The 17,005-nt window shown below is 37.5% G+C and overlaps 1 protein-coding gene across 4 annotated transcripts in view; it reads left to right on the top strand.

Moving 5' to 3' along the window:
* The window catches only part of LOC148422126 (solute carrier family 66 member 2), a 46,288-nt gene that overhangs the window by 14,573 nt on the left and 14,710 nt on the right, over positions 1-17,005 (top strand). For all 4 annotated transcript variants that reach the window (XM_088416395.1, XM_088416392.1, XM_088416393.1 and 1 more), the window contains one exon: positions 10,517-10,733. In XM_088416395.1, coding sequence (XP_088272521.1) covers positions 10,517-10,733 — 217 coding nt within the window. The remainder of the gene's footprint in view (positions 1-10,516; positions 10,734-17,005) is intronic.

Raw genomic sequence — 17,005 nt, 5'->3', positions numbered from 1 at the left:
ACAGTCTTTTATCAATCACCATCCCCCCGAGCTCTGTTTTCAAGTCACTTTATCTTTGATTTATACCTGCTTATCTCAAGAGGAAGAAGGCCGCTCATTGATGATGTGTCTGCCATTGTAAACCCTATTAAATAGTTTGCTCCACCGATGTGTTTTCTCAATCCCAGTAGGTCAACAATTGATTATCAGACCCGATCACCTTCACACACACAGGCTTGTTGGGATAGGCACCAACAAGCCAGTGTCCCTAGCAGTGTTGGCCAAGTTACTTTCAAACTGTAATGCATTATTTATTAATTATTACTGTCATTTCAAAGTAATTAGTTACATATAATATTACGATATGATATAATATTACTAACATTACTGGGTATCTTAACAGTTCAAATGTGAAAGGTACACATCCATTGGCATTGTGGTTTCTTCAAAAAAATAGAGGTGTATTTTTTTTTGTTTTTTTTCACAGATTATAATATATAATGTAATAATCAATAATATTGATCTTGTACTTGTGTACTAGTTCTCACTTTTTGTTCTTACCTTTTAGTCGCCAGCTTTGACAAATATTCCAAAAAGTAGTTTCATTGAAAATCGCAAACTTCTCTTTTAAATAATATTGAAACAAACAACAACAACAAAAGAATAAAATGGAGGTTGGAAGGAAAAATGGATTTTGTACTGATATTGTGAGTGAGTGAGTGAGTGAGTGAGTGAGTGAGTGAGTGAGTGTGAGCGAGCGAGCGAGCGAGCGAGTGAGTGAGTGAGTGAGTGTGAGCGAGCGAGCGAGCGAGTGAGATAAGACTGTGTATGAGGCAGATAGAATGTGTCAAATTAGAACAAGAGAACAATGAACCCAAATGTACTTAACTAGATGTACTGCTCCTCTGTCTCTGTCATGTTCTCAGCATATATTCAGAGGAGTGAAGCGCTCCAGTGATGCATTACCTCTTTAATTTCACCCTCCCCTATCAGCAGCTCCTCCAACCATCAGCACCAAGGTCACTGCTGTTCAGCAACTTTGGCCTCTCCTGTACAGAAAAAAAGATGCTGCCCCATCTATGGTTTCTGTTAGCAACCATTTTTTTGTAATGTTTGGCATAAGTGACATACCATTTTTGTTTGTGAATTGAATCTTTCTTACTGCAGCATACAACCCAATTTTTCAGCAAGAGTATGGCCAATTATAGGGATGGGACGCAGTGCATACCAAATAGCAACATCCTAATGAATCCATAATCCTGTATATTCTCAACCAAGCTACTGCATTAGCCAGCAGCAAGTTGCTCTGATTAGAGCGAATGAACCCAAGTAATGGAGCAATGGGACACCAGGGTGAAGCTTGTTTAGACACAATTTGTGCATTTGCAATGCGGGTACATGTTGAACCCGGAGGACTGTCTTCAAAGTTGAATGTTCCATTTCCCCCACAGCGGTTTCTGCAGAACACAAATCCAAAACGACCTATCAATGTTAATAGCATCACTTTAAGTCTTTGGAAGATGCATTTTTTGGAACCCCTTTAATATTTCTCTTGTGGGCATGGTCAAACTTAATCTGAAAATACCGTATTAAGCTAAAAACATGGAATTATTTTCATTCACACGCAAAATAATTCCTTTGGTTTGGGGGGGTGGGTCAGACAGGAGATTGTGTCAACGCGCTAGCAGCGGATCAAAGTCTCTCTAACATAACAACCACTGCCATTCGTTTTGTTTTTGACACTATTTTTACATATTGCTTAACTCGTTGAGGGTTGGGGATGATTACGGGCAAACGGTGGCTACGCTGTGACAGCTCAGGGCTGAGTGAACGGGGAATTGACCATGGATCTGATGCATCAAAGGTATCTTGTATGTAATCTGCACTACTACCAATACTAATATGTAATTATCAGATAGTCAAAGTTGAATACATTTAAAATAAAGAAGCATTTTTAACATACAAAGATCATGGGAGGAGCCAGCAAGCGTATCCTGATTTGAAAGAATTGAAACTGTGTGAAATATTTTTGGGTGCTTGCAGCAGTGGGCAAGCATTTTATCTATATAAATGCAGTAAGGTTGTCATAATCATTATGCTGTTGAGGAGAATGCTGGCAGCCTCTGTGGCAGATGTGACCAAACAGCATAGTGAGATGACTTTATTGTCACTGTTTGAAAGAATGTGGCCCACAGGCAGAATCCTAATTTGTTTGGTTATTCATTGTATACAAAAGATATTACCGTTTTTTTAGACAAGACAGGCAGTGAAGCAACAAATTGAAAACTGGATTAAACATCAGAGCAGCTGTGATGTGTGAAAAAAAATAAATAAAAATGACTGTTGTTGTGAACTCCCACACAGCACTGGTGTAGATAAAAATGAACACAGTAATTACAGTCATTTAGGTTTAGACTATCTTTTTATTGTGTTTACATGCGTGGGGGGGATTTTTTTTTTAATTATTATTACAGGTTTATGCTTTTTATACAGTGAGACAAGGTTACAAGATACACGTATCAGATGGAAATTGTCCACACGTGTGTTTGTGTGTGTCTGGGTGGATGTGTGTGTGTATTTGTGTTATTTTTAGCAATGATCAGTCTGTTAGAAATTGCTTGCTCTATTAAATGTGTTCATATCACAGAAGCAGCCTCAAATCTAAAGAGAGCAGGTGGGTGTGAAGGTCAAAACCACTCTCTGTAAGTATAATTGCAAAGTACCCGAGGTGATCCCATTGAAACTAAACTAAAATTACTTTATAACTTTCGGTTCATTCAGCTCACTTTAGTTTGTGAGGTTTTTTACCGCACATTCTGGACTTGGCACTGCAAGTGCAACTAAATGTACAATGGGCAAAAAATTGAGTCAAACCTGATACACGAGCTGTTCCAAAAATTCTGCATCGTCAAAGATAAGAATGCTTATTTTTGATTGTCAGTCAGATTCAAGAACAAGACTGTCTGTTAGAGTTGAGTGAAGTAGAACTGCCATACATTGGCCGTAGTTCTGTAACGATGTCTGACGGTGTACTTGTTGACATCAAGCATTCAGAATGTTTGGGTTTGATTCCTTCATGTAATGTCAGCCTCACGCCAAGGTTAACAAATTTGACACCAGCTTTCAACAGGTTCAACAGTTATATGTGGTGATGGGACTTTTGGCTATTTAACGGGAACATTCCATTCAGGAGCTGTTGTTTAAAAAGAGCCGTTCAAAAGACTGGCTCTTCCAGCTTATTTGTATTTTTTTGCATTTTTTTTAAATCCTGTGTTCTTGGTCATATAAACACTTGGATTAGTTATACATTGGAATTCATTTCATGCATTAAGTTTTTAAGTGGTGGTGCATTGATTATTGGGGGTTTGAACGGCTTCTTACAAAGACTCACTTCCCATTGTTCAAAAAACTCAATTTGTTCGTGAACGTCACATTCCTTGTTATTTTGCTTCATTTGAACTGCCTTTTGCCATTTGCATTCACTTTAGTGAAGCAGGCGATGTTTATCAATAAGGCTAATTTGCATAGTGGAGTACAATTTCTTTGCCAAATATGCATATGAGCTCAATTAAATACTCGCAAATCCCACCGACACGCCGAAACTCGTTTTGCTTAGCAACTTACTAAGTGACACATTTCGGCATCTGTGTGTGCTTTGTAAATTAGGCTCTTTTCGCTCTCTTTTTACAGGTTAGTGCCATGTAGTCATCGACGATAAGCGGCTTGTAGAAATCACGGCTATTTAAAATCGTCTAAGTCTGTCCAAACCGGTAAATATTTCATAGACGGTACATCATTAAAGAAATGTTAATAACCACTGCTTTAGTCAATTTCATTGTGAGCGTGATGATACCGTTGTGAACTAAAATCTTATATGTTCACCTCTTTAATAGAACATGACATTCAAAGATTTCAATGATGCTGTTTTCCAACGTGTTCCCGTCCATTCCTTGAGAGCCCAAAACAGCATGACAAGTTAGGGATGTCGAACAGACCAGGTGAATATACCAGTGAGTGCGGACAAACGGCCAACAAGAGACTAGCAACTTTCACGCCTTTTAAAACCATCAGTCTTCATTCTCTCACACATTGCTGAGTCAGCATGTCTTCAAGTCCCATAAGCTGTCACTCTCTATCTCCGTCTCAGTGCCTCTCCTCTCTGCTACGCTCTTCAGCTCGGCCTAATAGGAATCGCCTGCAGTATACTGGAGTGTTCGTACATCTATACTTGAATGATTCATGGCCACTTTCTTTCTCTCTGAATAACTGTCCTTCCATTCGTCATCTGCCTCCTCGTGTGAAACGGTTTCTCAGCTCTGTCGATGCTGCAGTCCCGAGAAGATGAGAAGCTCCATTCACAGCTTCTCCTGTAACGTCATAAAATTACCTTATAATGCTGTCCCCTAGCTAGCATACATCTTTTGGCTGTTGTCATCCAGTAGTTGTTGAATCGTTTCATCTTGGTTGCTCACCTTCCTGGAGGTATTTGAAGTATGACCTTGACCTTATTACATGTCAAACCGACATGGCTGCATCTCTCAACTGGTAACGTGGCAACTAAAGACAAAATAAATAAATAAATCATTAATGCCCTTTGGATTAAAAGTGAAATAACCTCACATTCTAAACAGTGACTTTATATCCTGTGTCTGGAAGTGGTGAATGGAAGTGGCTAAAAATCAACCCCGCATGTTGTGTAGTGTAACCGGTACATTTGGAGAAAACTCATAACCTTAAAAACAGCTTCCAGTTTGGTCAGAAATGACCCCATATCAGAGGTGTATCAGTATTTGGGAGAATTTTCGAGGGGTTAAAAATGTTTGTTTTCTCCTTCAATGCATTTCAGTGGCGACAGTCAAATTTTTCAGATTTTCACTATTGTTTAAACATGCATTCAACATGTCATGTCCACACAGTAATGATCCAATGTGTGTCAGTCTTGTGACTGACATGTGAGCAGTCTAGAGTGTTACCCAGCATGTGTGCTTACTATCATGACAAAGATCAAGTGGGATTGAGAAGAATAGAAGGATGGATGGATGGATGTTCGGTGTTTTATCACACAGTCATGATTCTCTTTTTATCAATCAATAGATTGTTTCAAGCTCCACATTTTTAGTAATTTAAGAATGCTCAAAGGTGTGTAGAGCAGTTATTTCATGATTTTAACATATGACAACTGAAGTGCAATACATTGCATGCTTTGTTCTACAAAACCTTGCTTGCTTGATGGAAACTTTCAAGCCGGCCAGTGAGAAGGGAAAACTTTTGATTGGGCTTGTTTGGACTTGTCCAGAAGTGGAAGCTTGGAGTGATGTATGATGCTATATGAGTGGAAAACAAAAAGGGATGCCCTCATGAATGATGCATGACCTTTCCTGGCAATTTGATTATGCAAGTAAACATAGCAAGCAGAATAAATGGGAGTTGAAATAGGACGCTGAGTGATAATAGGAGAAGTAGTGTGTTGCTTTGTATGTGAATATGGGCCAGAGTGCGGGGAGTGAGAGTGCTAAAGTATGCATGCTAAAGTATGCTTGTGTGTTTGCGTATGTCTGAAATAGGCTGAAGAGAAGGAAGCTAAAATTGAAATTTTTGCTTGCAAAATTAGTTGATGTCAGCATGTTTTTACCAGAACATCTCAGTCGAATTAATTCATTTAATTAAATGACTTTTTTTTTCAATAACCAAGGGCATGTTGCTACAGTCTCTGCCATCCAAAATGGGTGTACAGTAAATCCCCCGCCATTGCGGGATACAGGTTTATGGTCCCAATTTTTTTAAGCAATGTATTTTCTGAGTGTACTTATTCAGTATAGCCTTGTTTTACAATTTAATGTTATCCATTGTCGCAACGGCAGTAGGTTTATTTGACATTTTTGGCTCTGATCTATCATACAGGCCAAATGTTTGGACACGCCTCAATCCATTTCTTAATGTTGTGGTGGCCGCTCATTTTTATTCTATTAGCTGATTGCTTTTCGCCATAATATGAATTTTAACAGTTGTCAATACGAATTTTAGCAGTTGTTCATTTGGGCGGTGTATCAACCTTGACTTCTGTAAAGCACAATTTATATTCCCAACCCCATTAATAATGCAATATATCTAATCAACACTGACAAAGAGAAAAGAGACCCATATTCAGTTGACAAAGCAGTAATCAAAGCAAAGGTTTTGAAAAATATAAAATATGTTTTCAGCTATTTCATCTTTTTCTGTTCAATAAATAATTCCACATGTGTTCGTTCATACTTGCCTTCGGTGAGAATCTGGAATGTAAAGTCATGAAAATAAAGAAAACGCATTGAATAAGAAAGTGTATCAGAATTTTTGGCTTCTACTGTATATTGTGAGATGAGATGATAAGTTTGTTAGTTTGGAAAAAAACTAACGGGATTGTTTAAAAGGAATTCCTCAAATGCAAGACACATTTTTTTCTGAAAACTGTAGGCCAAAAGTGTGAGTGCGTCCTGTAAACGATAAATTAAAAATTCAATCGACAATCAATGTGTCAGCCACATAAGCCGAGTTTTGACACACATATGTATATTTTTATATTGGGCACATTCTTTCTTACAATAATTACCGTAATGGGACGGACGGGCTAGAGGGCAGACATCAATTAGCTGTTAGCAGCAAGTGCCTGTTGCAGCTAAAAGCAGTTTGTGTTCACTGAGGTTGTCACCGCATTATTTTGAATAAAAGAAGCGATCAGACTGAACCACTGTCCTTTTTACACACAGGAATTACTGAAATGGAGAGGATCATGTAAAAGTTATGATGTCTCCAGCTGATTCAATTAAGAGTAGCACTCAGGGCTGTGTGCACCAGTTAGAGAAAATGTAAAAATATTCCATTGACTCGTTTATTAATTGCTGTCTTTTGGCATATACACACAATCATAAACCTAGTGAAACATGTATGCTGCGCAACTTTGGCTATTTTTATGTTAAAATGAACTCAAGCTGTGTCACGAAGAAAAGAAAAACCAGCTGCTTCAAGCACATACATTTACACTAGTAAGGTGTTTACTAACCGCTGACAATGTGGGAAATCTGAAACACATGTAACGTGCAAAAAATATGTAACTTACGACATAAACAGAAGAAAATCTGAAGAGTTTAGGAAGATGAGATTTAGTCTGTTTTGCTATAGTTTTCACATTGTTTCAAAAGTGTTGGTGTGTCTTATACTTGGTAACATGGAAAATACCAGAATTTTACCCCAAAATTAAGGGGTGCATCTTATAGACAGGTTTGTCATATATTTGGGGTATTACGGTAGGCAGTTTCAGATCACAGCAGCAGTAGTAGTTCTGTTGGGAGTCTTGATCACAGATTTGGTCCGACACGAGGCAAGACTGAGCAAAAATACCTTCGATTCTAAAACTCTTAAAAAGTGGTTTTGAGAATTGAGACCAAGACATTGATTTTGATCAACACTATTTCAAAGACTTCAAAAATTAATTGCTATCAAAATATGCTTGGGTAATTTCTGTAGGTCTATATTGCACTTTCCACTTAATGTGGGAGTGTTCTGGAACTTAACTCCTGCAATCGAGTGTGGGAATACTATAATCAATTTGTAGGTTTTTACTAAGTTCTTAGCATAAATAGAACAATAATCTATTTTGAGTGAATGTGACACATTATGTGGTAAAACAAATTAGTTGCCAAGCATCGATCTGTATGCTGTATGTTTGTGTATCTTCTTCCCTCCTTTCATCAGCCGTGTGCAATGCTCAGTCTTTTGTGGTTTATGGTAATAAAGGTATTAATCACGTTCACTGTTTCCCACAAGTAAGCCACAGTGCACCCACTACAAGATGTCTCCTCTCTAATATCCGAAATGCAAAACACAGATACACCTCAATGAATAAGATGAGACACACTTCAGAGTGCTTTGAAGGGATACCCAAATGCATATTTCTCATTAAGATTATTCATACAAAAAGAATGACTAATGTATAGCCATCAAAGCTGAGAGGAGTTCTACGTTAGCACCACAAAGACAAGAACCTGAGCACCACTGTTTTCCTTTTGTCCCCTGTCACTCACTGGCAGGTGACATGCTTTTTCCCCCCTCCACACTGTCAGCAATACATCTCCATCTGCCAGTCTCCATGACAACTCAGCAAACACTTTACAAAGGATACATTACTAGAGTTCTTTTCCACAAATAGGTATAAAAAACAAATTCAGACATTTAATTGGATCTCCTGCACAATCTAATAATATCTGGTACAAGATTTAAATGAGAAATTTAGTGTATGGGTGCACCGCATATCAGTTGGATTTTTTTTTTTCTTCCCCTAGTATCGAACTATGCATTACATAACAAAGATGAAAGGAAATATCAACTATTACTTGTCTGACATCCTGCATTAGATGAAATGAAAAACATGAACAAGGATTAAACTTTGAATAAGATGCACACAGTCTTTCAATAGTTGTCTTCAAAGACATGCATTTTCACGCGTCACACCTGAGTTTCCAATGGAAAAATAAGTGATATTTATAAGATATAAATTCATAGCAACCTGTTTATCGATAATTACAGGTATGCTTTAGCAAAGAGGGTGATTTATCACTTTGTTAATTAATTGTTTTGCTTAAGTGTTTTATCTCCTCCAAATTGAGACTTTGAGTCCACACCAATGCAGCCCGACGGGGAGACAAGCAAACTTTAGACTGGTCCCATCCCCAGGTAGGAGAAGTTTTTGGATTTAGATTTGGATTAAAACCAAGTATGCAGTATATTTTCACTTTCAATTATCAGTTGTTTTCAATGACATAAAAAAACAGACATCCATTAACAAAAAGTATGTCAAGTATGTGTTTATACAAAAAACAGGCTTATTTATATGCTACCTGGTGTATGATAAAGGAACTCATTTTAAAAAAGTGGATTTAAAAAAGTAACTTATTTACACATTTATCCAGAGCCATATAAAAGATACACAAATGTTTGCTGAAGTGGGTATTGTATTTTTGCATGGTCTTTTATAGTATGTTGCATAGTCACTTATGCAAACAGATGGGAGTTTTTTGTTTTCTTTTTTCCAGGTAGCACCTAGGAATGACAATGTGACTATCTTTTTCATTTTGATTTTGGGGCTTTGTTTTGATTCTGAATCAATTTTCAGGTCAAAATGATTGTTAATTCAAAATAATTTGATTGACAATAATTTTTGATTCAAACTATAGATGGGTAAAGGATTGTCATATTTTATTTCAGTCTGCTGTGCAAGACAGAATGACAATTGGAGATATTGAAGAGTCATTTTTTAGATTGACTAAGTTTTGAATTGCAGGCATAGTCCATTTTCTATAAAATAATAATAAAAAAAAATACTGCATTTCAACCGCACCTGCTACTCTATTCTTTTTATCTATTTTTTGACATTGACATGCCACCCACTGGAATGGAAGACAGAAGCCTCTTTATTTGATTCGTTATTATATACCTAAGTCACTTTATTACATTGTGTAATTAAGTCAAGTATTAAGTTGTTTTTCTCCACTATATTCTTCTTAATATTTGTCAGCTTTTACAGATTTATAGAAAGCCCATACTGGTTAGAATTTGGCAGTTTTTAATATTTAATGCATAGCTGGACCATTTTCTGTGTAAGTTTGAAATATCCGACTACATTTGACCGCATTGTTAGCGGCTAGCGCTAACACTGAAGGTGTTTGCCAAATCATATAGTGACACAGTATAATTGACTAGTGGCTCATTAGCGTCATTAATCAGCGATTGAATATTATTTTTTAAAGCAAGTGTCTTGATGTTGATAGAGATGTGACGTGATGGCAATAATAATAGAGTCGGGAGGAGGAGTAAAGTTACCTGATTTACAACTACCGCTACAAAGGCCAACACCAAAACGAAAGCGTACGTCAGTCATTGCATTTATGTCTTGTGCCTTGTATTATTTAGGGTATTATTTTAAACCTTTAGAAGCAACACAGGCTTTTTTTCTATTTCCGTTGTAGTTTTCTTTTTAAAATGATTTTAAATGACAAGAAACACATATTATAAGACCATATGAAGTGCTCTACTTCAGATTTGACCTTATTACTTAGTCATTGGGGACTGTATCTTACTGCAAGATGCTTTAAAGAAAAAGCAATTGGTTTGAACTGCGGCAGTCTTTCTATTTGTTTATTTTCAAAGTAGAATGTGAGCAATGGATTTTGTGAGTGGAAAAATGGTAAGATGGCCTTTTAACCTTAGGTGATAAAATTTCTAATTCTCCAATCCAATCTTTTCAAAGGCCAGGTTATTCTAAAGTAATTGAAATGTAAAAGCTTTCGCTCGCCTCATTTATCTTGTTCCATTCCCTCATGCATGCACAAAATATTGATTTAGGTGTGCTGTCTTTGCAGAATTTCTATGCATTACTTATACTGTATTTCTTTCAAGCATACACTTCCCAACCACTTGTGCATTTTCAAATTTGTGTACTGTCACCATATATATACAAACATAATGTTCTGCCTTTCTTCCTTTCTGCCCTTGTTTTTTTTAGACTTGGATATGCACCACTTCTGGAAGTGGAGTGCATTTGAGGACTACCTTCTATTCTGTTTCGGGTCCAGTGTCCTATGCGCAATAATCACCATGCTGCTGCTGGACTCTGCCATTTTCGTAGAGATGCTGGGCTCCCTCGCTGTGATTTTTGAAGCCATGCTGGGCCTCCCTCAACTACTACAGAACTTCCACAATCGCTCCACAAAAGGCATGAGGTACAACACCCAGAGAGGTCAAATACAATTTAGGAATGACTTGCAATCACACCTTTTCTTCCTCACTGGCCACAAAAGCAAGCAATTTCCATTTACATGAGCTAAGTATGCAAAACAGGTCATTTATAATCATAAGGAGTAATGTGAGAAAAACACTTGAGTCAACTTTTTTTTCTTTTTTTTTTTTTTTTCAACACCCATATCTGCATACATATAGCCTCTGGTGGACCTAGAAAGTAATATATTACACAGTCAGCTCAGGCAATGCCACTAGGATTAAATCTGTAGATAAGTCCTTCAAGTGAAAAGAGCTAATTACTTCAGTTTGCAGCTTGTCCTCCCTTATTCTATATCAGAGCAGCCAAATATTAGGAATTGTCCATATTTTTGAATACAGAGAAGAGACTTGTTCTGCTCATAACACAGATTGTTCCAGATTCTTGAAAAAATCAGCTTTTCAAGATTGCTACTAATTTCATTATTGGTTGGGGAGGTAATTATATGAATCCTCTTGTAAACAAGCGGATTTAATTTGAAAATAACAGCTTTTGGGTGATACAGCTTGTCCACAAAAGTGGTCTTGTGACACATTTATTATAAATTGGGCATAGAACCAGTGTGCCTTGAGCCCTCCCCCCTCCTCCAAATCCTCCAGCTTTGCTTCTTCCCTTTCTCTCTTAAAAGAGCTCTCATCCACCCTCACCACTACCATTTCTGCCTTATCTACTTCCCATCTTCTCTACAAGCATTTTTAGCATCTTCACTAGCTATTTACTGACCTTCCATCCTGCCATCCATCCATTTCTTAGAGCCGCTTACCCTCACAAGGGTGGCAGGCTTGCTGCTGCCTATCCCAGCTGGCTTCGGGCAGTATGTGGGGCGAGCTGAATTTGAACTCGGATATCTTAACTGTGAGGCAGAAGTTCTAAACAATCTTCTACTGAGTCACGCTATTTACTGTCCTTTGATAAAAAAATAAAATATCATGGCAAGTGAAGATGCACTCCACTGTAAGCAGATTAATGGGTAGGTATATGGATACATAGGGTAATAACATCTGATGGATAATAACTGAACAGGTCAGCAATTTAATGGCTGGTTCATTCGGTGGGTAAGGAAAATAATAAATGATTGATGGATTTTTAAATGGATGGGTCTACGGTTTGATGTTCAGTAAATGGATCGATTATTGTCAGTGAATGTATGAAGGGACCATTGATGGATGCTAAATGGATGGTTCCATAACATGAACAAGTAAGGATGAAAAATGAAATGAGGTTGGATGAATTCTGAGCAGATGGTTGCTGGCTTAGAATACCAAAGCCGTCCTATCAGTGTTTCAACCTGTATTAAGCTAAGGTGCATATTTTACATAGGAAACAAATGTATGACATACAGTGGATGTTTTTGCCCATAAGTAAAGTCAAACACTCTTATTACGAGAGGTGGGCAGTTCGTCAGTCCCGATGGACTGTCTGTCAATTATGGACCAAAATTTTGCCTACGGACCACTGAATGACAAAAACATGAACATAACAACAAATAAAAATAAAATTAAAAACAGCAGACTAAGACCACTGGAACAGGTAGAATTTGTCCATCATTTTAATCCGTTTTTGTAATTTTCACAACCTGTGTCACATATCACTGTTGATAACTGTGTGCCACCTCACTTAGTTAAATCTTCCTTTTTTTAGGGAAATATTTAAATGCCATATACTCGGAAATAATTAGGCACAATTAAGAGGGGTAATGAAGAAGTAAGTATCAATAGGCTGCACTGCGGCATGCTAGTTATGTTATACCCAGCAGCTACTGGTAAGCAAGAATGTGTCCTTATTGCATTGCACTGAGTAACACCAACTCCTCATTAAAAGGTAGCCAACATGGCTCGCAAGTCCTTGTTTGCACTGTTTTTCAGAGTCATGGTTTCACAGGTTGAACTGCATGTTGCACACAATCTTTCTCAGTGCATTCATTGTACAAATCTAAAGTAAAAAGCAATGTTTAGAATTTAGAATTCAGAGATGTTTGTGTTATTTCGCTTCCTAAAAATAATTTGACTGTATAAATTGCTTGCAAATTGTTGACGAAAGCATTTTGGGATGCCTTTCTCCCAGCAAACAGGTGACAGTTTCAAGTAACCAATGGGCACATCGCCAAGTGATAATCTCACTCTGATTGGATTTTAGCCAGGAAATTCAAGATAGACGTTTTTTTTATTTCCCCAAAAAAGGCAATATCTAGTAAATACGACGGCTGATGACTGATGGACTTCTGCTAATTACAATAACAGTAATGGGAAGATGAACTTTTCACTGTGACAGAACACAAACAGCCATGTCTCCATTGTGACGATTTTTTAAAACATTTTATTAACAACCGTGAAGGGAGAAATGAACATTTAGGTGAACACATATTTTGAATGGGTCTTTTGAATAAACTGCCTTTACATAATTAAATACAATTAAAAGAGTAGTCATTGGCATCACTAACCTGTTAATAACTTCTCTCCTCTTTCAAACTACATGCCTTTTCTTGTCCAGTATAGGTATAATGTGTGTATTTTTTAAGTGCTGTTTTTATTTGAGTTGCCATGTGACATTTGCAAACAAACTGAGTCTTTGAATGAAATGGTAGAAAGAAAGGGTGAGTACCAAGCATCACACCCTGGTACTCATGTGAGTAAACCACAAAAAAAAAAACCTTATGTGCACCCCTGTATATATAATGATTTTACGCCTTGTAGATGGCGTGATACAACTTTTTTCGCAATTAAATTAATGTTGAAACCCAGATGCTGGAGAAGACTGGTCTGGTTTTGAATTATGCCACTATGCTGTAAGTCGAACCCCTATAATGGGCGTTAAAACTCGACTTCTACTCGAGAAATATATGGTATGTCACATAACTCATATTTTGTCAAAAATGAGCAAAATATCCAACCTGCAGCCCTAGACTAAGCTAACCAAAATGTGATTATTCAAGGTCTGTGCATTGATGACGCAAAGCAGCTTATACCAGCAAAAAATCATCACATGACATTATGATGTACGTCAACACTTAAATATATGTCTTGGACCATAATGTGCTCTTACTCAGCATCAGGGCTCTTATCCCCTGTCATTTATGAGGGGATTGGTGAGGTGTGAAGCATAGTTCAGCACCAATGCAGGACAATCACAACATGTTGGCAAATACATCACCAGTGTTTTTGTGCATTTTCAACATGTTTGAGATATTTCAACCTGTGATATTTTTTCCAAATATCCTGAGCAATAAGTGTTACAAATAAAACTGTTAGTGTGTACGGCACTTGTCACTATGGTAATAAACTAGCCACAATGCAACAAAAAACATCATTATCAGAGAAATTTAGCATGTTGGTACATCAAGGTCATATCACAGAAAAGAAGCTGCGCATAAGGCGAGACCATGGGCATAATTAACCTTAATGATGATCTCTGGTGCAGTGCATGGTCCATGTGACAATGATGACACTATATAGTGCACATTTCAGTCTGCAACGCTCCCATATTTTTACCATTTTCTGCCCTTATTGACACATTTTTCTTCACACTCTGTTAGTCACGTTTTTTTTTTGTTTTGTTTTGTTTGGGAAGGGAGGGTACGAGGTAAATATGAAAATACAAAATGTAAATTCCTCAGAAGCTCCTGTCTGGGTAACTGTGGTTTCTGCATACATTTCATTAAAGAGTATAGTGGTGAAACTGAACATTCTAAATTGCCCATAAGTGGGAATGGCTGGTCATCGATAGAAGCCCTGTGATTTTATTTTTATGGGGTCTGCATGGAGGAAATTAACCAATCTCTTGGTCAAAATGACCAAATTGTATAGGTTTGCCCTTCACAAATATAGATTTGTGGAAAACACTTCCACTCTACATTTTAACCAAAGGATCAGTCGGACACAAAATAACAAGTATATTAGACAACTTTAACAGTAATCAGGTGGATTTGAGCGATCCGTTTTCAAGGAGTACCTTAACCCTGACAGTCCCAACAAATTCAGGCCCCTAAATCTCAAAAGTTACATTCCTCATTCCAAAAATTTTGGGAAGAGCAACAGCAATACTTCCTCCCAGACAAGATTCATGAAACACTGCAATTTGTTTTTCAAAGTCCCCAAAGCAATGACCCGGGCCATCTACATGACTCCCCCCCAACCCCACACTACGTTTCCGGCTTCTTCTGCTTGAGCTCAGTGCACCTTTCAATTTCATTCATCACTCCATCTCCCTCCGGCGACTGCAATTGGCATCACCTGGTTCACCTTATTCGTCCTGACAGATTCCACTAGATCTCCATCCATGACAAAAACATGCAACAGCACCCTGGTCTTACACAGTGCCTATAGATGCAGCACTTGGCGTTTTTATTATCATTCTACTGTATATAGTCTTCTTTTCACTTGGCCACTTCATCTCCCAGTCACTGCTTTCTGTTTCCACCAAAATCATTACCATTATCGTTCTCCCAGTCCTACCCAACATAAAAACCTGGATGAACAGCTAACTCCTGAATCTGCATTTCATTAAATGTAAACCATTTTCTACCGGCCTCTCATCCATATAATTTAAAAGTCAACTCAAATTCTACCTGTTTCAAGATGGTCTATAACTTTGACCTGTACTACTTTTCACCAACTTTCTTCAAGAATATTTGCTGACTATCAGACCACCAACTCAACACCCAATGCAACAAAAAGTCTTCATGGATGATTCATGGACTTTTACAGTTGGCATCTTATATGTACTGTACAATATTGATATATTTCGTAAGTAAAGAGAAGGTAAGCGTGTCCTAGGTTCCTGCTGCTTTTCTTCTTGAGAGCCTGTTCTTTTCACTGAAGACGAGACAAAGATGGCATATTTTAAATATTTCCCACATATATTGCACGCTGTCATTCTTCAGATCAATTGCTTTTCTGTTTCCATTTTTCTAACCCCAGCCGTGTTGATCTCAGTAAACAGACAGAATATTTTGTACAGCAGGTGAACATATGCAGCTTGGAAATTACAAATGGCTTCGTATTAAACATTCGTCCATCCAGATATTTCCTACAGCGATGATGTTTTAATGAAAAAAAAACAATGTACCCTAAAAATGCTTCACTAACTGTATTTTACCATTCATTGCACTACAATTGTTTTTGTTAAATGTGTCCAATTTCACAGTTCCCTCAAGGATTACAACTGTGCTTTTGAGAACCATAATTTCAGCTCCAAGCGAAACTCTCTCAAAGATTTATTGTGCAATAACGCTATATTAGCTTGGTGTCTTTGATGACTGGTGAAAAGGCCTGCTGCATCAATTCCGTAAAAAATGCATGCTCAAGATTGCGATGATATACCATCAACCACTTAAGCATCTTAAGCTTCCCATTTCTTTATTAATTCATTAAAGTGCTAAAAATGTCATAGTAAAGAGCATAAACTTCATCACAGAGATAGTCATGCAAAGTCAGCTTCGCTTGAAAAGTTGTACAGCAAAAACAAGTATGTATATTCGCTCATGGCGTCACATCTGAAACACTCGTTGTTTTCTGGTTTCTTTCCGATGGTTTAATACTGGCATTTATGATGTAGAAATACACAGCCTTTCCTGCATGTATATTGTGGAAAATACACAGACGTGTTCAATCGTACCCAATGTAATTATGCTGCCTGCCCAATATTGAAATATTGGGTTATGTGGACACACGCTCTACCACCCATCCCTGGTAATTGAGCCCTAGGCAACATGGGAGTGGAAAGTAGTATTGACCTAAGTATTAGTTAAATTTCACTCAGCTAGCAAATACTCGATAAAACCATGCTTATATACTTCGTTCCTGTTGACAAGGAGGTGGGTATGTTACGGATCTAACCGTTTTTGTATTCGTTCCAACATCATCTCCGTTTGGATGGTTGTGTTTGGTGCGCAGTTACATGATGAATATGCAAGTTAAGTGCAGTTTTTGAGCTCCAAACCAAGTAGCGGTAAGTGCGCCTAAATTAGTTGTCCTCCCCTCAATAAACCAAAAACATTAAGAAAAAAAATGGTATCATTGCAACTTCCTAACACAGTTTAATGGGTTACGTTGAATGGATTAAAATGGACAAAATCTGCTGTTCCTTTGATCTTAGTCGCTTTAATAACCTCTTATGAAATCCGTGTGAATATATGAGAAGTGTATTTTGTGACTGTGCATGTTTCACTTTATTGCTTCTTTTCATTCGAAATACAATTTTCACCTTACCTCTTCTACT

This window comes from Hippichthys cyanospilos, chromosome 6, assembly GCF_059441005.1.
Source record: "Hippichthys cyanospilos isolate Australia breed blue-spotted pipefish chromosome 6, RoL_Hcya_1.0, whole genome shotgun sequence".
NCBI classification, from domain to species: Eukaryota; Metazoa; Chordata; class Actinopteri; order Syngnathiformes; family Syngnathidae; genus Hippichthys; species Hippichthys cyanospilos.
The sequence above is the reverse complement of the archived record's forward strand: the minus strand, read 5'-3'. Positions and strand labels throughout refer to the sequence as shown.